This window comes from Lepidochelys olivacea (genome assembly GCF_965140295.1).
Source record: "Lepidochelys olivacea isolate rLepOli2 genome assembly, chromosome: 2".
Lineage (NCBI taxonomy): Eukaryota > Metazoa > Chordata > Testudines > Cheloniidae > Lepidochelys > Lepidochelys olivacea.
In genome coordinates this window covers 256,068,066-256,092,292 of record NC_140412.1, presented here as the reverse complement: position 1 = coordinate 256,092,292, position 24,227 = coordinate 256,068,066, and the positions used below count along the sequence as shown (strand labels likewise).

Below are 24,227 nucleotides of genomic sequence, written 5' to 3'. Positions count from 1 at the left end.
TGCAATATAGGCTAAATTAGAGAAGCCCTACACAAGTGCCTAAGCAAGAGGCACAGGGGGAGACATCCCCAGCACATTTACACACAAGGCAGCCATCGTTTGGTTTCCATTATTCCTGAATATGGTTTCCATTATGCCTGAGGATGCACCACCCAGCAAATGAAGAGCTCTGATTAGAGGGATGCTTGCTACACCTCGAATACATTTTACATGTTCAGCTCTTCACTACATTCCCCTCTCGTCGAGCGCCTGTGGAACAATCTTGCAGACACAGCTGCTCAAACTCCTCCATCATCTCCAAGCACGGCTCAGATTTGCAAAACCATAATAGAACCCCGTAAGTGTGAAGAATTTAAATGACTTGAAACCATCTAGTTGTACACACAGCTAGTCTATGTAACCATACTGTTATCCTTGTCCTCTCTGTCCTATCTCTTCGTGCAGTTGTATACAAGTTGCATCTTGTATTAAATTAGCTTTTAAGATCTTCAGGCAGAGTCTGTCTCTTATTATGTATTTGTACGGTGTCTGGTACAATGAAACTTTGATCCTAATTGAGTCCTTTAGATGCTATTGTAATACTCCTAAATAATAAGTATCATTATTCCTTAATACTCTGTTGAGGACATACAATATAACTAATTTTTCCCTTTAAAAACTAACCTGTCCAGCTCCAGAAAAAGCTCTCACATGAGAGAACTTAAAACCAGAAGACTTCATCTTTTCCAAGATCATATCCAGAGCCTACAAGAACAAACAGAATCAAGAGTGATTGTAATGAGCTACCAAATTATGCACACTCACAATCCTCAGAATTAAATTGTAAGTATCTGTCATCACTGATAAGGGTTCAGTAACAGATAATGAAAAATTAGCTAATGACTAGGGATTTTTTGAGAAATTGAATGCATTAGTTTATTAAGCAGGAGCCCATTTTAAAAAAGAGAACTACACAAAAAAAATTCTTCAAACAGGTTGAATCACAAAGGACAAATCATTACATCTTGGCTCTTGTTTGGTCTTCAGTGGGTTCCAATATATGAAAGAGACATTGTTGAGGTTGATAGATGAAAAATGGGACAATTTATTTGTTCTTACAGTTGGAAAACCTATGCAATTCTTTGTGGGGCAAAGTCCAATCTTGGAAGATGCTGAGCATCCTCAACTCCCACTGATTTCAGTGGGAGCTATGGACGTTCAGCACCTCTGAAATTCAGATGATTTATTCAGATACCTAAATATGGATTTAAATGCTTAACCTTTAGACACTCAAGTCTGAAAATTTTGCCCTTGCCATGAGATTTTCAAAGGACACTCTGAAGTAATTTAAGACCAAAAATTAATCTACCTTTACACTTTCATTGCTGTGACCTAGATTTTGCCACCCTTACTCATGACGTCACTAGACAAGTTGCCTTAGTAGGACTACTTACATAGTAAGATTCTACTCAATGTGAGTACAGGTTACAGAATCTGGACCTACATGAGTAATTTTTTTCTGGATCATGAATATATGCTTTTAGAATACAAAAAGAAATCATCAGTATTTTAAGCTAAACATTTTCTACCATTATCATAAAGGGCCTGCACTACAAAGTTTTATGATCAGCTGCTGCAGAACCAGCCAGCCAACCAGCAGAAGGAAACAAAAACTGGCTAATAAATCTTATTCTCAGAGGATGAAATTAACTCTGATGTTGCACAAACGAAGAAGTAAACAAAGCAAAGCCAGACTGGCTCCTCTTCCATATGAAACAAAGACAGCAAACAAAGAATGTTTTCCCAATTAAAAAAGAAGGAAAATTAGCCAAATTCTATCCAGCAGATGCAATATTTATTCATGGCTGGGCTGAAATCCGTTCAAAATCAGTGATGAAAGAACTTCTATTTTTCATGTATCTAGTATTAAAAACAATGGAGAGTGAAGAAACAAAAGCATAACAATTTAAGAACTCCAGCTTCGCTTATTCATGATGTGAAAATTTGCATTTCAATGAGATAGATCTGCATGCAAAAGAAATAGAAAACAAGCAAACGAAACACCTTAGCTTGAATGACAATCTTAATGGCTGCTCATAATTATAATCCTGAGTTAAGAAGATGAATCATAAGAACACAAATATACTCAGGCAACCAAAATTAAAACATGTTCTTACCTTGACCCACATTAACACAGGAGAAGTCACTGTCAGCTTATCACTGTGGACGTGGACACCGCAATGAGTCCTGCAGAAAGACAGTATTTTCTCTTGAGATGGGAGGGGAACCTGTCTTTTTTCACATTTGGTTCATTTTTCACCCTCCAAGCAGTTTTTTCAAATGATCATTTATGATCAAAGAACACACAGTACTATTTAGTACACAGCAAGGATAAAAACAAAGTTAGAAAATTCAGCCTGCTCTCTGGAACTAACATTTTGATATTTTGACTAGTCACAGAGAAAAAAAAATAAAGAAGTCCCTGATCCTGCAGTGAGATCTAAGAGGGTAGACTCCTACATTTGCTCAGTACTTTGAAGTCACTGAGGCTCTGCATAGTTGGAAGGGTCCGCCTGCACAGATCTCATGCAGCAGTAAACTCTTGGTCTTTTATATTCATGCTGGTGTCCTACAAGGCAATTTGACACTAAAAGCCAAATATCACACAAAGACGATCCAAAGTGAGCCCTTGTCTACACTATAAATTACTTCGGTACATCTTACATCACTCAGGGGTGTGAATAATCCACACCCCGAGTGACATAATTTATACCGACCTAAGAGCTGGTGTAGACAGTGCTGTGTTGGGGGGGGCACGGGGAGCTGCCCACCAATTTTTCCCAGTTGGTGCTCCAGCCCCGGAGCACCCATGGAGTCGGTGCCTATGATGGCTGGCGCCGGAATGCTGCCCCTAGAAATGTGCCGTCCCAAGCAAGTGCTTGCTTTGCTGGTGCCTGATAGCTGGATCAGTGCAGCTGCACCACCGTAAATGATGTAGTGCAGACAAAGCCTTAGTGTGCAAAATGTGTGTGTGCATGATACTTTATGTCACAGTTCAGGGCAACTGCACCTGTATCTCCCCTCGGTGGTTCAGCAAAGGCACCAACTCTCAGTCTTCCAGCTCCCCACTTGTTGCCTCTCTTGGATGCAGACATCTGTCTCTCTCCCTTCTGACCTACAGTTCCCTGCCTTCACTGCATAATTCCCAGCCTAAACATTCTTCCCAAACAAACCTGCTTGCTTTCTCTTTAGAGAATGATAAGAGTGATTGCTACAGATATAAGTGCCACACAGAGTTTTCTAAGCAGGCCTACTTTATTCTTAATGTACAAAGCAATACAGAGAAAACATACGAAAAACAATAAAAGAATCTACATGCATGCTAATTAGCCTACCAGAGTACATCCCAATTCTAACATGGGTTCTGGCAGGATAAGTCTTTCAACACCCCCACCCACTGTAAGGAAGTCCTTTTGGTTACAAGTTTCAGAGTAGCAGCCGTGTTAGTCTGTATCCTTAAAAAGAAAAGGAGTACTTGTGGCACCTTAGAGACTAACAAATTTATTAGAGCATAAGCTTTTGTGAGCTACAGTTCACTTCTTCGGATGCATACAGTGGAAAATATAGTGGGGAGATTTTATATACACAGAGAATATGAAACAATGGGTGTTACCATACAGACTGTAACAAGAGTGATCAGGAAAGGTGAGCTATTACCAGCAGGACAGCGGGGGCGAGCGGGGATTGTAGTTGTAAGTATGCTTGATAGAGATCTTGTAGGTGTTTGTCTATGTCTGAGGGGTTGGAGCAAATGTGGTTGTATCGTAGACCTTGGGTGTAGAAAACAGATCATGTGGTGTGGTCTGGATGAAAGCTGGAGGCATGTGGATAAGTACAGCGGTCAGTAGGTTTCTGGTATAGGGTGGTGGTTATGTGACCATCGCTTATTAGTGCCATAGTGTCCAGGAAGTGGATCTCATATGTGGACTGGTCCAGGCTGAGGTTGATAGTGGGATGGAAATTGCTGAAATCATGGTGGAATTCCTCAAGGGCTTCTTTTCCATGGGTCCAGATGATGAAGATGTCATCAATGTAGCGCAAGTAGAGCAGGGACATTAGAGGACGAGAGCTGAGGAAGCGTTGTTCTAAGTCAGCCATAAAAATGTTGGCATACTGTGGGGCCATGCGGGTACCCATAGCAGTGCCACTGATTTGAAGGTATACATTGTCCCCAAATGTGAAATAGTTATAGGTGAGGACAAAGTCACAAAGTTCAGCCACCAGGTTTGCCGTGACATTATCGGGGATACTGTTCCTGACAGCTTGTAGTCCATCTTTGTGTGGAATGTTGGTGTCGAGGGCTTCTACATCCATAGTGGCTAGGGTTGTGTTTTCAGGAAGATCACCGATGGATTGTAGTTTCCTCAGGAAGTCAGTGGTGTCTCGAAGGTAGCTGGGAGTGCTGGTAGCATAGGGCCTGAAGAGGGAGTCTACATAGCCAGACAATCTTGCTGTCAGGATGCCAATGCCTGAGATGATGGGGCGTCCAGGATTTCCAGGTTTATGGATCTTGGGCAGCAGATAGAATACCCCTGGTCGGGGTTCTAGGGGTGTATCTGTGCGGATTTGTTCTTGTGCTTTTTCAGGGAGTTTCTTGAGCAGATGGTGTAGTTTCTTTTCGTAACCCTCAGTGGGATCAGAGGGTAATGGCTCAGACAGAGACAAACACCTACAAGATCTCTATCAAGCGTTCTTACAACTACAATACTCACCTGCTGAAGTGAAGAAACAGATTGACAGAGCCAGAAGAGTACCCAGAAGTCACCTACTACAGGTCAGGCCCAACAAAGAAAATAACAGAAAACCATTAGCCATCACCTTCAGCCCCCAACTAAAACCTTTCCAATGCACCATCAAGAATCTACAACCTATCCTGAAGGACAACCCATCACTCTCACAGATCTTGGGAGACAGGCCAGTCCATGCTTACAGACAGCCCCCCAACCTGAAGCAAATATTCACCAGCAACCACACACCAAAAACACTAACCCAGGAACCTATCCTTGCAACAAAGCCCGTTGCCAACTGTGTCCACATATCTATTCAGGGGACACCATCATAGAGCCTAATCACATCAGCCACAATATCAGAGGCTCGTTCACCTTCACAACCACCAATGTGATAAATGCCATCATGTGCCAGCAATGCCCCTCTGCCATGTACATTGGTCAAACTGGACAGTCTCTAAGCAAAAAAAATAAATGGACACAAATCAGACGTCAAGAATTATAACATTAAAAACCAGTGCCCCCGCGCCCCCCCCCCCCCCCAGTGCTCTCCTGCCGGTAATAGCTCACCTTTCCTGATCACTCTTGTTACAGTCTGTATGGTAACACCCATTGTTTCATGTTCTCTGTGTATATAAAATCTCCCTACTATATTTTCCACTGTATGCATCTGATGAAGTCAGCTGTAGCTCACGAAAGCTTATGTTCTAATAAATTTGTTAGTCTCTAAGGTGCCACAAGTACTCCTTTTCTTTTGGTTACAAGCTCATCACAGCTACAGCTGAGAACAAGCACACTCATACAATGTTCAGTCCCTTTTAGTTCAGGGGTCTCTGAACTGGAGTTTCCAGAAGCAGGTAATTAGTACACAATGGGTCTCTCCCTCCAGGGCATATCTTCAAAAGGTTGGCTTCAGAGTATGAATTTGCATTCCCATCACCCCAAGCGATTTCCTAGGGAATCCACATTTTGTTCCAAAAAGACTTTCTGAAGTTCCTAATATCTTCCAGATATTGCATTAATCTTGTCTTCCTGATAAAGAAGTCCCATACAATCTCACAATAGTACATAAACATTTGCATTCTAATACAATGTACCCCAAAGTTATTAACATTAATTCAATAAGGTTTAACTTAATTCAATAAAGTTCACTCAAGATATTATAGGACATTGTCAGACTGCCACACTGTACACCTACTGCAGCTATTTGTGATTATTAAGTTTACTCATATAAACTGAGTAAGTGCATATGCAAACAGCTAATCCGGCACCTAAATCCTGTTCTTAAATAAAGGACATGGAGTTTTTGATGCACCAATTAAACTTGGTCTGTCAGTCATAACACCTTTTTAACTTCCTAATGTTTACCATCAAAGGTTTCATATCACAGCATGGGTGAAATCCACTTCTTGTCATATAAAATTTGAGCAAACAGGTTTTGTGCGAAAAGTCTGTGAGCTTGCAAGATGGAATGTATACACTCCAGACTACAGATTGGAGTAGCAGGCACTACCCTCCTACATCCCGAGAGCATTTTTGGTCAATGGATCTACTCCAGCATATTCCGAAAGGTCCTTTCCAAACCTTATTTGGTGTTGGCATGGCATCCCCTTCCCAAACACAAAGGCAGTATTGCCAACCCTCAATTTTCAAAATTCATGAGCCATCCCCAAAAAACTCATGAGATTGGCTTAAAAATCAGGAGCTTTTAAAAAAAAATGATAAATTAGGGGGTACTTGGTATTTGCTTTTCAGTTTCTGGTCTTTTAGAATGCACTCACTTCATGTTTTCAAGTTTTTTGCCACAATCATGAAAGCTAACATCTTTCTTTCTTAAATGAAAGCTGAGATTCTCCTGCAATCAGAGGATTCCAGGAGCTGAGGCTTTAAGAACAGCACTAAACGTCACAAGCGTTTACATCACCTTTGCAGTGTGGCCAAATACCACACACAGAGACAAGCTGGAAACTCTGTTCATGCCTCCACACTCAGTAGATCCATGGGGTGTAACTGGGGTGAAGGCCCTTCAAAGGTACACCACATTGGACTGAACATCACACTAACTGAATAAAATTCAAAAACATACCCAAATTCCGGAAGGTCTTTGTCGAAATGAATGTTATCCTCATAGATGACTCTCAGCTGCTCATCAATGGCAATAACTTTAAGCTGAAAGAAATCAAAAGTGAACAAAAATGTAGGCCTACATTTTCAAAAGGAGGATCGTTTGTAAAGAGTGGGTTCTCAGCAATTTCTGAAAACCAGGCTCCTTCAAGGTGTCTCAAACTGGGTACCCAAAATTACTATAAGCACTAGCGAAGCACTGCAGCTGGCTAGCTTCAGAATCAGGAAGGCAATGCTATGTCAGTAATATCTGGTTCACATTTAGAAGTTCATCTTAGCAACTGTAAAAATGAGAAACTTTTTTAAAATGACAGCTTAAATTATGCAGACGTGAACAGCTTAGGCCCCACATACATAAGGAAGAGCTTTCCAGTCACTGATGGGAAGAATTTTTTTTTCTGGACAATTGTCATTTGTATAATACCAGCAAGGTTCAGAAACAGCCAATGTGTGTCCATGCACCATATCAGCACTTCTCTGAAGTGCTACCTTGCCCTCCAGAATCTCAGATTTCACTTAAAAACAAAAATGTAAGGCCTTGTCTGCACAACAAAGTCAATGTAAGGCAGCTTACATGGACCTAACTATGGAGGTGTACACACTACAATGCTCCTCCCACCGCTGCAACTCACCCGCTACGCCGACCTAATAAAACCACCTCAGCAAGAGGCGTAGCGCTTAGGTTAACATAGTTAAGGTGATGCATTGTCAATGTAGACACTGCGTTGCTTACGCTGACTCAAGTGGCCTCCAGGAGGTGTCCCACAACGCCCACCATGACCACTCAGGTCACTGTTTTGAACTCCACTGCCCTGCAGCCAGGTAAACAGGTATACACCCCTCCTCTTTTAAAGCCTTGGGAATTTTTGAAATTGTTCTTCCTGTTTGCTCGGGGTGGAGAGCTAACATAGCTACTGCCCAGTGGACTGTGCTGGCTCCATGCAGAAAACATGGTTCTGCCTGGTGTATGCTGGAGGTGGTGGATCTCCAAGGTCTGTGGGGAGAGGAGGCTGTGCAGTTACAGCTGTGCTCCAACTGCAGGAACTTTGACATCTACTGCCAGATCACTCAGGACACTCGGGACAGCTCACTTCATCGGATGCTCAAATAAATTTGTTAGTCTCTAAGGTGCCACAAGTACTCCTTTTTCTTTTTGCAACGTTAACTATTTTCTCATAAGAGAGTGAGAGGGAGGATCACAGATCCAGAATTTACAGTGTGATGTCTCAAGTTTCTGACTTTTTTTCTCCAATCACAGAGCCTAGATCATACTGAAGCCCAACCAACAGGCAGTCAAACTTAAGTAGCCTAGTGGAGCACACATGATCATACTTTTAACATACTTTGTACAATGTACAGAGAGTGGCATATTATTCTGGCAATTCACATGGACTGAGCTTATTTTGAGGGTGGAGAGATGAAGCATGTCACCATCGATGTCACTCCACTGCTGTTGCACTAACGCAAATCATTATTGTGTTGCATCCGATGAAGTGAGCTGTAGCTCACGAAAGCTTACGCTCAAATAAATTGGTTAGTCTCTAAGGTGCCACAAGTACTCCTTTTCTTTCTGCGAATACAGACTAACACGGATGTTACTCTGAAACCTGTGTAGATACACTGCATCAGTGGAAAAAGTGACTCGCACTGGTATAGCTTACCCTGATTTGGTAAACTATGCTGGTACAAATCACTTTTTACACTGCTGCAGCACATCCACAGTGATAGTTTGCACCAGTGCAGCAACATCTGTGCTTAAATCTCCAGTGCAGACAAATGTTACATATCTTCATTAAATTAGTTCCCCAGATTTCTCAACTAGGCATGACCCAAATAAGTAAACTCTGCATACTTCCAAGCAAAGAGAGACCCTACATTCTGTGGCATTTCTCTGTTGGTTAGTAACACAATAATGTTGGAATGTCATATCCAATCAATTCCAAAAATTCAGAGACTATTCTATGCATCCATGGGCACAACCCCATTGATTTTGGTGCAAATCAGAACACCAAAAAAGCCTGATTCAGAGGAAAATTAGGGTCCCCAGACTGCTTGGTGCTAAGGAAGAGAAAGTTCTCTGCCATCACCTACTGCTGCTTACACATATCAAAGGTAGAAGCTTAATTTTCTGCATGGGGAAACTGTAGCCTGGATTCTAACAGAAATAAGAGAAGCGGGCAATGGGGGGAACACAAGAAGCCACTGCCATGGCAGAGGGGGATATGAGGGGGACACAACCTCTGGCATAAGAGAGGAAGTGGCGGGAGTAATAAAAGGGCATAGAAAGGTGACACACAGGGAGTTTGGGGGAGAGAGAGAATGGAGGAATACAAGAAGCCCCTAGCGCGTGCAATGAGTTCAGCCTACAGAAGCTAGGAAGTGCACAACCTTCAAGTGTGTATGCATGTTGCTGCACACATTAAAGCACAGGAGACATAAAACACCTGTGACGAGACAGAAATTTAACTAGTAGTTTCTACCCCTTCTTCCCTTTATTTCCCTCTCTTCAGTTTGAAGGGGGGCAGGATAATGTAAAATCAGTGGGCCAAATTTGGACATTAGTACTATTGACCTTTGATTTGTAATTCCAGGAACCCAGTGAACCGAGAATCCAGTCAGAATTTCTACTGACTTGCAGTTTTCTGGAGATCAGCAGTTTCTATTTAGATACTGTTACTGCATATCAGTGAAAATATTTTGCTTATTATCAAAAATATATTGCTAAAAACAAAGCAAGGAAAATACAGATGAGAAAAGCAGACGTTACTCTAACCATTGAAGCCCCGAGTTTCACAGACGCCCGGTCTGGAAGCATTGGATACAACAGCCAAAGTCATCTGCCAACAGCACTATGGGATGAAGCGCAAGAAACGTGGACAGACTTTGTGCCTGCCCCCACTAGGGTGACCAGACAGCAACTGTGAAAAATCGGGACATGGGGTGGAGGGTAATAGGCACCTATATAAGACAACGCCCCAAATATCGGGACTGTCCCTATAAAATCGGGACAGCTGGTCACCCTAGCCCCCACCCTCCATGAACCAAATCAAAATCCTGGCTCCAATCTAACCCCAAATCTTGCACAGGTCCAGCTATGAACTCTGCACTTCGCCCAGGCACGCAGTCGGAGTCTCCGCCTCACCTGCCCCCACCCACGCCTCTGACCCTACTCCTCCCGCAGCGGGGGCTTTTTTCCACCCGCCAGCAGGGCCCACCTCCTAGCCCAGGGGGCGACTACGGTAGTCAGGCTGTTGCGGCGGGATCCCCATCCGGCTGCCAGGCGGACCCCACCCCCTTACGGCTCACAGACGGGCCCCTTCTACAGAACGGCCCCTGCTCCCGGACGAACCCCCTGCCCCACACGCAGAGGGCCCGGGGCGGGGGGGGGCTAATGACACTGACTGGGGAGTAGCCCAGGCTCTGCCTCCCCCGGGCCGGGCGCCCTCCCGAGCGGCTGCTCCGTCAGGTCACTGCGAAGGGGGCGGAAACCGGGGGCTGGGCTCGGGCTCTTCCTCTCACAGCCGAAGCGGGTTGTGCACAGCCGCCAGCGCCTCCTTACCCAGCCGCCGGGGGCTCGGGCCTGGCCGCTCCGCCCGGGGAACGGCGAGAGCCTCGGGGAGGCGGAGCCGCCCGCCGCCCCCGTACCTGCTGGGTGCTGAAGTCCCATCCCAAGTACCAGGGAGCTTCGGAGGCGGCCATGCTGGGCTGGATTTCCAAGAAGGCCAGGCGAAGAGGCTGCAGTAACCGGCAGCCGGCCTCCCCCCGCCCGGCCCCTCCGCGCGCGCGTGGGTGTGGTGGGGGGAAACTGCCCGAACAGCCCACGCGGAGCCCGGCCCCTCCGCTCGTCACACTCAACAGGCGGGGGGGGGGCGGAACTGTCCTAACGGCCGGTCAGCGTGTGACACAGATGGGGGCGGGGAGCGACCTGCCCTAACGGCCCCTCAGCATTTGGCACTGACGGGGGGGTGGGAGGGGAACTGCCCTAGCAGCCCCTCAGCATGTGACATTGACAGGGGGGACTTGCCTTAATGACCCCTCAGCATGTGTGACACTGATGGGGGGAGCTGCCCGAATGGACCCTCAGCAAGTGACATTGACTTGCCCTAATGCACCCTCAGCATGTGACACTGATGGGGGGGGGGGGGAGAGAACAGCTGAGATAGAGGGAAAGAAATTTTACACTAAAAAATCTTTTTAAAAATCTAAAGTTGTGATCCTGCAATCAAACCTGCATCTAAGCAGCGTTACCGTGTAGTGATTGGGTCTCTGCACAGATGCAGAGGTCTCATATACAACACAGGTAGGGATTTTTTTTTAAAAAAGCATTAATTTTAACAATAATTATACAGTGTTGCCAATACTTCTGATTTTGTCATTACTTGGAATAAACGGTATTTTCTTAAAGCCCCATCTCAGTAAGTAAAATGATCTTAGTTAGCATAAGAATCTGAAAAAAGAAAAGGAGGACTTGTGGCACCTTAGAGACTAACAAATTGATTTGAGCATAAGCTTTTGTGAGCTACAGCTCACTTCATCGGATGCATTCAGTGGAAAATACAGTAGGGGGATTTATATACACAGAGAACATGAAACAATGGTGTTACCATACAGACTGTAAGGAGAGTGATCAGGTAAGGTGAGCTATTACCAGCAAAGGGGGGGAGGAACCTTTTGTAGTGATAATCAAGGTGGACCATTTCCAACAGTTGACAAGAACGTCTGAGGAACAGCAGGTGGGGGAGAAACATGGGGAAATAGTTTTACTTTGTGTAATGACACATCCACTCCCAGTATTTATTCAAGCCTAAGTTAATGGTGTCCAGTTTGCAAATTAATTCCAATTCAGCAGTCTCTCGTTGGAGTCTGGTTTTGAAGTTTTTTTGTAGAAGGATTGCCACTTTTAGGTCTGTAATCAAGTGACCAAAGAGATTGAAGTGTTCTCTGACTGGTTTTTGAATGTTATAATTCTTGATATCTGATTTGTGTCCATTTATTCTTTTACATAGAGACTGTCCAGTTTGGCCAATGTACATGGCAGAGGGGCATTGCTGGCACATGATGGCACATATCACAGTGGTAGATGTGCAGGTGAACGAGCCTCTGATGGTGTGGCTGATGTGATTAGGCCCTATGATGGTGTCCCCTGAATAGATATGTGGACACTGTTGGCAATGGGCTTTGTTGCAAGAATAGGTTTCCTGGGTAAGTGGTTCTGTTGTGTGGTTGCTGGTGAGTATTCGCTTCAGAATCTGAGTTATCATTTTTAAGTAACTTTGAAGCCCTCATGATTTCAGAAAAGAGCTTGAAAGCCTGAACCCTAAATACTCAATGCCCAGAAGATTAAAAAAAACTCAAATTTAATTTTAAAAAATCTCATGACTTTTATCCAATCTACTGATTTTTGGAGACCTGATGCATGTTTTTTTTTAATGCCTTGGGTTGACAGTACAATTATTAAAATCTCAACTAAATGCACCCAAAAAATCTTTAAACAAAAAAGAGTAACATTTAAAAGCTACCTGAAATTGTATCTAAAATGAGGGATCCTCTCTCCAAATGAATGAGAGAATTGGCAACCTGTGCCTTAGGACCTGATTCTGCAAACTTTTATTTGCATAGTCCTGGGAAGTTAGGAGTTAAATTCCTTTGAGGATCTGGGTCATAGTGTTTACTACCTGCAGAAGTCCCACTGAAGTGAATGGGACTATCACAGTTTAAAGAGACAACAAGCATGATCATAAGTAAGGCTGTGTGTCTGTCACAGAGGTCATGGATTCCTTGATTTTCCATGACTTCTACAGAGGCCGGTGCTGGCTCAGGGGCCCCAACTCTGCCTCCCCTCCCCACACACACACCAGCAGGGGTCCCAGCCTGCACGCTGCCACACCCCCAGCACAGGTCCCGGGCCATCCCGCAGTGGACCCGCGGTCCCCCGTCCCAAGTTTTAGTTAGGGGTATATAGTAAAAGTCTTGGAGAGGTCACGGGCTGTGAATTTTTGTCTCACTACTGCCCGTGACCTGTCCATGACTTTTACTAAAAATATCCGTGACTAAAATGTAGCTTTATTCATAAGCATAAGATCATGAGCAAAGCACCCTCCTCAGAGTGCGCTGGGTGGGCTTTTGTCTCACGTTCTCCCCTTGTGCAGGGGCTACTTAGGAACCTGAAAATTAAGTGTGTTTTTTTTTCAGATAATAATTTAGCAATTAGCTGATAGGAATACTGTATCTAATTCCTATATAAAAAAAGAATTAAATAAATATTAGACCCACTCAGCTCTAATACTAATATATTCACATCTTGTGTCAAGTCACTTAAGGTACATTGCTTAGGTTTAAAATTTTAATGTATATTCTTAGTTTGTTACTAACTCTTGAATACAGCAATTGAAACAATTGTAGAAAAATCTAGATTATTTTCTATCACTTTTTTTGCAGTTCACCAACCGTCGAATAGATCATTTAACTTTAGAAACATCCTACTAGGGCAAGGCCCCCTGAGTTTATACTGCACCTGCCTGGGGCTCTAGGGATGTTACCTCACTACAAAAAATAGACTAGAAACTGACCTTAAACAGGAGTGAAACTGACACTTTCAAGTCACTTTCATAGTATTGGGAATCCCAAATGTTCAAAAATCATGAATCAGGCTCACCAAAATCAAGAGATTTAAAGCCAATCATGAGATTAAGTAAAAATAATAGATTTGGTGTTCTTTTTATTTGCCATCTGCTTGTTGAGCCTCTAGGGTGCACTGGGGTCACATTTCAAAGCTTCTTCTACAGCTACGAGGGCTAGAAACTTCATTTTTCTTTAAGAATGAAAGCTGAAATCATCACATATCCACTTGACTCCAGGAGCTGGGGCTTTAAGGAAAACAATAATTATCATGAGACTCATGACAAAATAATGAGAGTTGGCAACACTACTTTTGCTTCTATATAAAGGCTGGTTACTTTCCTGAAGGCTCTTAAGCACAACACCACAGTGATTAAGTTGCAGTTCTCACATGCGAATATTTAAAACCAAACACCAAGAAAATTCCACATTTTAAAATTGAGGAAAAAATTGAGACTGTGAGGTATATCAGGGCACTGCAGGTAGGAAAGGAAAATAAACAGGCACAGGAGCTCTGGGCAGCTCTTCCTCTTGAAAAAAAGTTGGAGGGTCAAATCTTCCAGTCCTTAATCCAGTAAAATTTCTATTACCATCAGCGTCTCCACTCATAGATATTAACATGTGTTCAATAACTACATACTTCATACTTAAATATCTGAGCCATCTTAACTAGGGCTACACATTTTATACACATTGGCTTAGGGACTACATTTTCTGGCATATTCTGAACAGTGCTGTGCACATAGATGGTGCCCAGTGAATAATACAAATAATGACAATAATTGATGACTTTATGGACTCTGAGTAACAGCCATGTTAGTCTGTATTCGCAAAAAGAAAAGGAGTACTTGTGGCACCTTAGAGACTAACCAATTTATTTGAGCATAAGCTTTCGTGAGCTACAGCTCACTTCATCGGATGCATACTGTGGAAAATACAGAAGATGTTTTTATACACACAGACCATGAAAAAATGGGTGTTTATCACTACAAAAGGTTTTCTCTCTCCCCCCCCCGCCCCACCTTCCTGCTGGTAATAGCTTATCTAAAGTGATCACTCTCCTTACAATGTGTATGGTAATCAAGGTGGGCCATTTCCAGCACAAATCCAGGTTTTCTCCCCCCGCCCCCCAAAACCACTCTCCTGTTGGTAATAGCTTATCTAAAGTAATCACTCTTCTTACAATGTGTATGATAATCAAGGTGGGCCATTTCCAGCCCAAAGTGACTATCCTTCAACAAAAAAACTTCAAAAACAGACTCCAACGAGAGACTGCTGAATTGGAATTAATTTGCAAATTGGATACAATTAATTTAGGCTTGAATAGAGACTGGGAATGGTTGAGTCATTATAAAAAGTAACCTATTTCCCCTTGTTTATTCCTTCCTTCCCCCCCCCCCAACTGTTCCTCAGACGTTCTTGTTAAACCCTGGATTTGTGCTGGAAATGGCCCACCTTGATTATCATACACATTGTAAGGAGAGTGATCACTTTAGATAAGCTATTACCAGCAGGAGAGTGGGGTGGGGCGAGAGAAAAACTTTTGTAGTGATAAACACCCATTTTTTCATGGTCTGTGTGTATAAAAACATCTTCTGTATTTTCCACAGTATGCATCCGATGAAGTGAGCTGTAGCTCACGAAAGCTTATGCTCAAATAAATTGGTTAGTCTTTAAGGTGCCACAAGTACTCCTTTTCTTTTTATGGACTCTGTGGACGCAGTTTCTGTTCTTTGTTCTGGACTTGGCCTAGATACAGCTGAAACCCTAAGAATTTGAGACATAGACACATCCGGATACTTATATGACACTTTCTGATTCTTTCCTTCTCTGGAACTCAGAACAAAAAAATGACAAAATGAAATGGTTTTCCATTAAAATGTAAAATTTCACAGCAGCCATTGCTCTACAAACAGCATGGGGCAGAACCTGCCACCCCTTGGGAGTTAAGTGATCTCTTCTCATCTGACTCTCATTTTCCATCCTTACTGACCTCTGTGCTGCTTTTCATGCTGTCAACCATGACATTCATCCCAACCTCCTGGGGCTGTTTGGAGTCTCAAAGAACTAGCCACCTAGGTTTTGTTCCCATGTATCAGAGTCCTCCTTTTTTGCAGCATGCAGCAGAGAGATAGGCTGTTCTGCTAGATAGAGAGTGAGCTCTGAAAGGTCTGGGTTTTACTCCACCCTCACATGGGCTTCTTGTATAGCCTCAGGCCAGTGCCTTAAGGACAGGGTTTCAAACCCTTTTAGGCACCCAAAGATGCAGCTAGGTATCTAGTGGGATTTACAAAGCACCTAACCTTCTAGGCACTTTTGAAAATCCCACTAGGTGCCTAAATACCTTTGAAAATCTGGCCTTTAGTCTGTGTGCCTCAGTGCCCCATCTGTACACTGGGGATAACAGCACTGCTTTACTTCAGAGGGGCTGTGAAGAAAAAAAAAGGTTAGACCTTGTGAGGCGCTCAGATACTACGGTGATGGGGCCTTGTAAGTACCACAGGTAGAGTGGGAACTTTCCTATACCACTGCTACCCCTTCCTTTGGTTTTGGCCTCTTCTTTCACCTACACTCCCAAATCTCCCCCTTTTCTGAATGTAACCTTGGCTCTGAGGGCTTGGCTGTATTTTTTCCTGAGTCCCATGTGTTATCTCTAAAACAATCCCTCCTCCTTACCCCTGCCCAGGAATTCCTGTTTTAGAGGCTAGACTTTCAGATCCTTATCTTAATCACCCTGCCTCTGTTTGTAAACAAAATACTGACTCCCGGCCCCAGGGGGACACATCCTCTGCAGAACTTACATTTCACATTAATGCCTTGCTGTTCTTAAGAGCTCCACATGGGAGCTTGCACACCTCCTGTATGAAATTTGGGGGGGGGACTCCAGCCCCCCCCCAAATGGCATCCCTGTCCTGTTGGTGAGAACGTTCAAACAAAAGTTCCTTTAACATGCCCGTCCATCCCTCTCTCCCTCCCCCTCACCCCACTCACAACTGTTGTCTTTGGTCAGTGAAGACCTAGAGTTCAGAGGTACAGTCATGTGAGTTCACCTCCCACCAGGAGTGGGGTGCAGGATGTAAGGCACCTTGGTCGCTCCACTATCCGGCTGCTTGCTTCACCAGCCATTTGGCAGCTTGCTTTGTTTGCTCCATTTACTGCTCTGCCTGTTACCCCTAAAATCAGACTTAAGGCTCCCCCACAACAGCCTGCCTATATCAGTAATTTATCTGTTTTTTGGTAGATGAAAGGGGGTGGCCCACCCTAGAGGAACTGACAGGATTTTACCAGGGAGTTTCCCTCCAACCTATGGAGAACTCCCCAGAACAGATTAATTATGTTAACCCCTGGGAGGACATGGATACAGCCCTCCGCTCAAAGGATTGACACTTAGGAAGCAATTCTTTGAAATCAAAAATAACTTTTATTTAACACAACATGTCCTAATACAGTAAATCTAAAGTATATATTTGGAACAAAAAATAAGTTCTTACAGTTTATAAGACACATAAGATAACAAACTAATCGCAGATACATGTTAAAGTATTTAACATGATATTATATGACTAGAAAGGCTTTTCAGTGGTTACATTCTATATGCAATGGCCACTCACGTATAGAATGCTGGCAACAAGTTACTTATTTGAAACATTTAAAAACATAATAACAAACATACACAGACATCCAACTTTATTATCTCAAACACACCCATTCATTGAATTCATTATCAAAATCACTGTGCTTACTTTTCCCATAGTCTTCTTTTCCTCTGAAAAGGTCCTTCTGTTTTATTTATATTCTGCTGTCCATTGTTCTGTTCCTTTCTTCTTTAGTGATTTTGCTCTTTTAGATGTTTTCTTCCCTCCTGCATCTGCTCCCTCTCACTCACACCAGGACTGGCTAAAGCAGTGGTGGGCAACCTGCGGCCGCTAATCCACTGGCAGGCCGCAAGACAGTTTTTACATTGACTGTCCACAGGCACGGCCGCCTGCAGTGGCCGTGGTTCGCCATTCCCGGCCAATAGGAGCTACAGAAAACGGCAGACAGCAGGTCCCTGCAGCCCACGCCGCTTCTCGCAGCTGTCATGGGCCAGGAATGGCGAACCATGGCCACTGGGAGCTGCAGGCGGCCGTGCCTGTGGACAGTCAATGAGACCTGTGGCACCTGGGCTGCAGGTTGCCCACCACTGGACTAAAGCCTGTCAGCTCTCTGCCTTATATACAGATTTCGGCATATTCTGATTATTTTTACAATCCTGAGCATTCCCACCAATCAGATTTAAGCCCTCTGTCAATCAAAGCTGGATCTGACTGAAGACCTGTGCCTTAGGAGCCAGACCTGATTGAAGACCTGTGTTATGCTTCACTGACCCCTCCCTTCAGGGTTTTGGAGTGACCTCTATTTCACCTCAGCTTGCTTACTTACTATTGGCCCAATCTCTCCCAGACCTCAATTTTGGATTTCTCTGACTCTGACTGCTTGCCACCACCATCTTGTTATCAGCCATAACCATCTAAAAGCATCTAAAATATATTAATTATTAAACCTCTATAATTATAAACAACTATCCATATCTAAGTGTACCCTAACACTATGATTCACTATCACCACTCTATTTTTTAATTATTTTAAACAAGTTTAATTTCAATCTCTCCCTGCTTCAGCTAGTGATGGCAGTGCAGCATTCTTATTCCTTGCACAGAACAGAGCAGCTGAAAAATCTCTTGTACCATGCCATCCACTCACCGCTCCACTGCTGTCTGCTCAGGGATGTCTTGAGGTCCCACCACTTAACACAGCTTTCAGCTCTCAGTGACTGCAGCTGTTAGTGGGGGAAGCCTCACTGCTAGCACAGGCTGGGCATTCTCTTTCATCAGAGATACTGTCCCATAGTAGGTCTAATACTAAGACCTACTTATCAGTGATTTCAGCTCTATTGATCTGCACCAAACGACTGTCAACTGAGTCTTAATCAGCTCTTCCATTACACACTGGAGAGGGGGAGGATCAAATGATGTCTAGGACCCTTAGGCAGAGCCCACACCACCAGGTAAAAACACCTATCCCAACCCTCTCATCTCCCCGGCCTTTGGCGCTCCTGCCCTCAGTTTAGTGAGTGCAGTTCAGTTGAGGGTGAGTCCCTCAATCATGGCATGACAAACACCATTCTGCTGCCCATTTTTCACACAACAAAGGTAACAACACTTTATTACCCCTGCCCCCCAGTAACAAAGTGACTTGCAATCCAACACCAGTCAAAAGTGATCATTTGGGCAACGCAGGTCCATCATGTTGTGCAACTAGGCATGTCTTATGCAAATGGTGTCAGTTCCTGAAGTCTTCTCCTGCAGCTCATCCCTAGATGTCAGGGAAGAGCTCATTCAGACCCTGCTTACATTCTTTTGGCAACAAGGTCTGGATAAAAGGTAATGGAATGAAGCTGCTGTAGGGAGTATTAAAGAAAGTTATATGGGCCAGATTCACCAGTAGTGAAACAGGAGATTCATGCAGCCTTGTTCTACCAAGCCCTGTTGAGTGAGAGGGGAATTTGCCCTAAAGGACAGTACAAAATGTTACTGCTGCTGCTCTGGGGCCTATCTCCACGTCAAGAATTATAACATTCAAAAACCAGTTGGAGAACACGTCAATCTCTTTGGTCACTCGATTACAGACCTAAAAGTGTCAATTCTTCAACAAAAAAACTTCAAAAACAGACTCCAACGAGAGACTGCTGAATTGGAATTAATTTGCAAACTGGATACAATTAACTTAGGCTTGAATAAAGACTGGGAGTGGATGTGTCATTACACAAAGTAAAACTATTTCTCCATATTTATTCCCCTGCCCCACCCCGCACTGTTCCTCAAACATTCTTGTCAACTTCTGGAAATGGCCCACCTTGATTATCACTACAAAAGGTTTTTTCCCCCCACCCCGCTCTCCTGCTGGTAATAGCTCACCTTAAGTGATCACTCTCTTGTTACAGTGTGTATGGTAACACCCATTGTTTCGTGTTCTCTATGCATATAAATCTCCCCACTGTATTTTCCACTGAATGCATCCGATGAAGTGAGCTGTAGCTCACGAAAGCTTATGCTCAAATCAATTTGTTAGTCTCTAAGGTGCCACAAGTACTCCTTTTTTTATTTCAGTATATGTGAACCTTTCATCCATCATCATTATCATCATCATGGCAAATCCCAAAGAGACATATCATCCTTACAGATTGAGCACTGCCATGTTCAATGTCTAGCTAGGTCATTAAGGTGGTCTGGCTGGATATTCAGTGTATGTTCATCATTGATGATATTATCACACCACCAAAGCTTTTTGTGACACTTTAATTGCTGGCCTTGTAATAGCAGTCCATGGCAAATATGCTTCATAGTCCATTGGTTTTCCATCCTCATAACATGTCCATATCAAAAAGCTGCCAAAACCAAACTAATGCTGATGACCACACTGTTGTTGAGTAACCCAACTGAAGTCAATGGAACAGAGAGTGTAAAATTAGCATATGCGAACACAGAAAAAATCCCAGCGGTCTCATCCAGCTCCCACTTAAGTCAATGGGAAATTTTCTGTTGACTTCAGTGGAAGTTAAATTGGGACCCTAGTGTGTTATAGTCAATGTCTTTTTTTATTTAGAAAAATAGGGTTTCAACTGATTAACACATTGAAATACACACAGATGGCTATATAATTAAGAGCATGCAATGAAGAAGCCATTTAGCTTTTTGTCAAAACAACACTTTTTTCTCATTTTAATCATGTTAGTTTAATCCATAGGCAAAAGGGTCAATGGTATCAGAAATGATACAAGAATTTCTATTGATGTTTTTTATTATTTTATTTTTATTATTATGTGTATTACTGTGGTACTTAAGAGGCCTAGTCATAGACCAGGACTCCATGAACTTCTTTTTTTAACCTTCAATTTTATAAATCCCAACACTTTTATATGAAGTCCTGTGCAAATTCCTCATGAGGTTTCTATGCAAAAGGAAAAGGAAGGATGGGTATTTGAGACTGGTGAATTTTTCCAACCCTTTAAGAGTTTTTTTGGAACACCTCCACAGGCACTTTCTTTGCCCATATTGACTTTACCCATTATCACCACCTTGGCACTTAACAAGATCTTGGGAGAAGAGTGCCCTAACTGGTTTCAGACAGCAAGTTTTTTTAAGGCTGCTTTCTACATCTGACACATTTGACCTTGTAGTGAAAACTGACCTAATTTGCGTCCTTATGCTCAGAGGACAATAGCTCAGCAAAATAAAGCTGTGATCTAGATAAAAATAGAACTAAGATTAACTATTGTTAACAACAGATTAACCAGATCTCTCACTCTACACTTTATTTTTATCAAACTCCACTTGAAGATAAATGTATTTGTATTGATTAAAAGCTATCAAAGACAAATTCATTCCTATTCAAACAACCATCTGATGTGAATAATAGCAAAGCTTTGCACTTCCATATCACATTTCATACAACGATCTCAAAGCATTTTACAAACAATACATTAAACTCAACATCTCTGAGCAGTATGTGTTATCCTCACTATTTTGCAGATGGGGAAACGGAGGCAGATAAGTGCATCTGGCCCCAGTCCCGCCCCTTCCGCTTGAGGGCCCACTCCTTCCAGGGGCCCAAAGCCATCCCCCACACCTTGCCCAGGAGCCCGGCCACCCTGAGTACTGGTAAGTCCATTTAAGTTACTTTCACCCCTGGTATGAAGTCATCAGATTTTGTCACTAAAATATGTTGTAAGTTTGATAGTCTCTACTGTTAGTTCACCAGTGACAACAAAGGAGGTAATCCACTCCCAGGACCCAGGAAGGTATTAAGCAACCATTAATCAGCAGGGGAGTTGTAAACAAAGGATTTACAATGCTGTAAGAGGGATGGACAAGCAAAACACAGTGGGGGATTGCTCAGCTATGTGACACAGCAAAGCCCACCAGGACATGTCTGGGTTAGTGTTTTCCAGGCACATGGACTGAGGATATAAAATAGGGGACAGTGGTATCATTCTTTTACCTTTACCCGCCATCTACTCTGGAAGCAACAATAACCATGGGAAGACAAAGACTTGAACTGAGGAAACTGGTCCCAGGCTTAAAGGGAAAGCCAGTGTATTAAGAGCAATAACATACCTGCAACATCCAGTGGGGTGAAAAAAACCAAATACTAAATCCAAATACTGCCTAGTCTAATAAGGTTTACGATTTAGACTCTGTGCTTACCTTTTATTTTCTTTAACAACTACCTCTGACCTTTTCTGCCTACCACTTATAATCACTTAAAATCTATCTTTCTATAGTTAATAAATCTGTTTTATTTACAGTAACTCCTCGCTTAACATTGTAGTTATGTTCCTGAAAAATACTACTTTAAGTGAAACGATGTTAAGCTAATCCAATTTCCCCATAAGAATTAATGTAAATAGGGGGCGGGGAGGGGTTAGGTTCAGACAAAAGCCTTTTTAAAAATTATTTATATATACATTTCAGTATAAGTTTTAAACAAACAATTTAATACTGTACACAGCAATGATGATTGTGAAGCTTGGTTGAGGTGATGGAGTAAAAGCATGGGATATTTCCCAGGGAATGCCTACTGCTAAATGATGAACTAGCACTTGGCTGAGCCCTGAAGGGTTAACACAGTGTTGTTAATGTAGGAAACACTCTACAAAGCAGCACGAAAGGAGGGAGGAGACACAGCATGACAGGGAGTGAGAGACAGACACACACGGTGGGTGGGTGTGAGACAGACAGAGACACACGGTGGGTGGATGTGAGATGCGCATTGCCCCTTTAAGTACGCTGACCTCACTCTAAGTACATTGCCTTTTTAAGTAGATCAGCAAGTTGAGACAGCAGCTGCTGCCAGCAAGCTCCCTCTGTCCTGTCCCCCCTGCTGCTCTGTGGAGATAAGGTACAGAAGTGGGGGGAGGGGGACACCCTGACATCAGCACCCCTCTTCCCTCTGCATAGTAAGCAGGAGACTCCCAGCAGCAGCTCCAAGGCAGAGGACAGGAACAGCACACGGCAGTGGGGGGAGGAACAGCTGAACTGCCCTGCAATTGATAGCCTGCTTGGCAGCTGCCACACAAGGAATTTGGGGGAGCGGGGAGTTGAATGGGGGTTGCCGGTCTACCCTAGTTCCAATCCCCCACCAGCTAGCTCCAACGGACTGTTCTTCCTGCAAGCAGAGGACAAAGCAGGGGGCTGACAAACAACATTATAAGGGAGCATTGCACAACTTTAAACAAGCATGTTCTCTAATTGATCAGCAAGGTAACAACATTAACCGAGATGATGTTAAGGGAGGAGTTACTGCACCTAAAATGGTGTAGTTTTAGTTGAAGTGCTTGTGGGATCTCAGCTCAGATTACAAAGGCTGGTGTGTGTTCACTTTCCTTTGAAGAAGTGGCAAACTAATTAATGAGCTTCCACTGTCCAAGGGTATCTTGAGCAGTGTAAGACGGGGTGAAAGGCTGGGAGCTACGATGACTGGCTGGTGCCTCTCTCTCTGTGATACATGAGAGGCTCAGGGAGCATTCATGCAATTTAGCTGGGTGTGGGGCTCCACATGCGAATGGCTGAGTGATCACAACTCCTGGTGGGGTTTCGCTGTTTGTCACTGGCACGGTATTGTGCGAGACAACCCAGGCTGAAGAGTTAAGGGAGCACAGTGGTCCTACAGTTCCAGGTTGTACCCCGGGGACCCCATCACACCTTCACACTTAGAAGGAACTGAAGGATGGTTGAGGTCACTTCCCCTTACATATCCTCAAATTCTTTATGAGAGGAGGTGGGGGAAGGTATGAGTGGCCCCATTGGAAGATTCTGGAAACTCGCAGCACAGGTGCTGTGATCCCCAAGTGGGGCCAGCTGAAGTAGAATCAGGAGTCCTGAAGGCCAGCCTTGTGTTCTAACCATTGCTAAATCCCTAGTAACTATCATGCCTTAACTAGGTCTCAGAGTTAAAGATGTATTTGAAATCTGCATACTCTTATCAGATATCTCATGAAAAAGGAAGTAAGCAATTACTATTGACTGCCAATATTTTCTGGAACCCAAAATGTGTACAATTAATCAGACTATAGTAGACATCCTGTTTCTTTCTTCTCTTTGTGTGTTTTACCTTTATTTGAGTCCTCTGGCATGTGTTTATCTTTTGATGTAATAGTCTGCTTTTAACCTTTCAAGGTTGTATAAAAAGGAAAATTATAGGAAGGCAGAGGATTATGATAATACCCTTGATTTTGCTTCCTAATGCTAATTAAAAAAATTGCAAGATATTTGGAACCTATCTCTGTACCCCAATCGAACTATGTGGAGTATACATCCAACACTACCCATATAAACAATGCAAATAACCATGTACGCCACTGTACAATCATGCGTATCATTGAGTCTAAACATCATTTTGTGCCAGATCTGCAGACAAATATAATGATACAGGTGACAAACACAGATGTAATTAACCATTAGGAACATTGTTTTTTTCTTCTGTTAAATCAACAATAATTATTGCCTAGAGATTCCCAGAAAAATTCAATTAATCAATGAATGGACTTTTAGATAGCAAATTATTTTTACTAGATAAAATTACGTAGATTCTCCTGATGAGAGGCTCTGCAAACAAGGTCAAGGAAAGTAAATGTCTACCTATGGCAAAAGCCAGTGCCTTTGCATTTTGAAGCACCCC

General features: G+C 43.2%; 2 protein-coding genes across 5 annotated transcripts in view; one reads left to right on the top strand and one right to left on the bottom strand.

Moving 5' to 3' along the window:
• Positions 1–10,760, bottom strand: part of XYLB (xylulokinase) — a 145,590-nt gene extending 134,830 nt beyond the window's left edge. The window contains exons 1-4 of one of the 4 annotated variants that reach the window (XM_084619757.1): positions 10,536–10,760; positions 6,853–6,935; positions 2,157–2,226; positions 664–744 (exon numbers count right to left, since the gene is read on the bottom strand). In XM_084619757.1, the coding sequence (XP_084475883.1) occupies positions 664–744; positions 2,157–2,226; positions 6,853–6,935; positions 10,536–10,589 (288 nt within the window). In that variant the 5' untranslated portion in view covers positions 10,590–10,760. Of the gene's footprint in view, positions 1–663; positions 745–2,156; positions 2,227–6,852; positions 6,936–9,663; positions 9,810–10,105; positions 10,215–10,292; positions 10,403–10,535 lie in introns of those variants that run through there. The other 3 variants (XM_084619759.1, XM_084619760.1, XM_084619758.1) reach the window with 3 other exon arrangements.
• Positions 10,268–24,227, top strand: part of LOC311516087 (uncharacterized protein C9orf152) — a 29,535-nt gene continuing 15,575 nt past the window's right edge. Inside the window, exons 1-4 of the mRNA XM_084619761.1 lie at positions 10,268–10,356; positions 11,099–11,190; positions 11,897–12,092; positions 21,080–21,208. Coding sequence (XP_084475887.1) covers positions 12,044–12,092; positions 21,080–21,208 — 178 coding nt within the window. The 5' untranslated portion in view covers positions 10,268–10,356; positions 11,099–11,190; positions 11,897–12,043. The remainder of the gene's footprint in view (positions 10,357–11,098; positions 11,191–11,896; positions 12,093–21,079; positions 21,209–24,227) is intronic.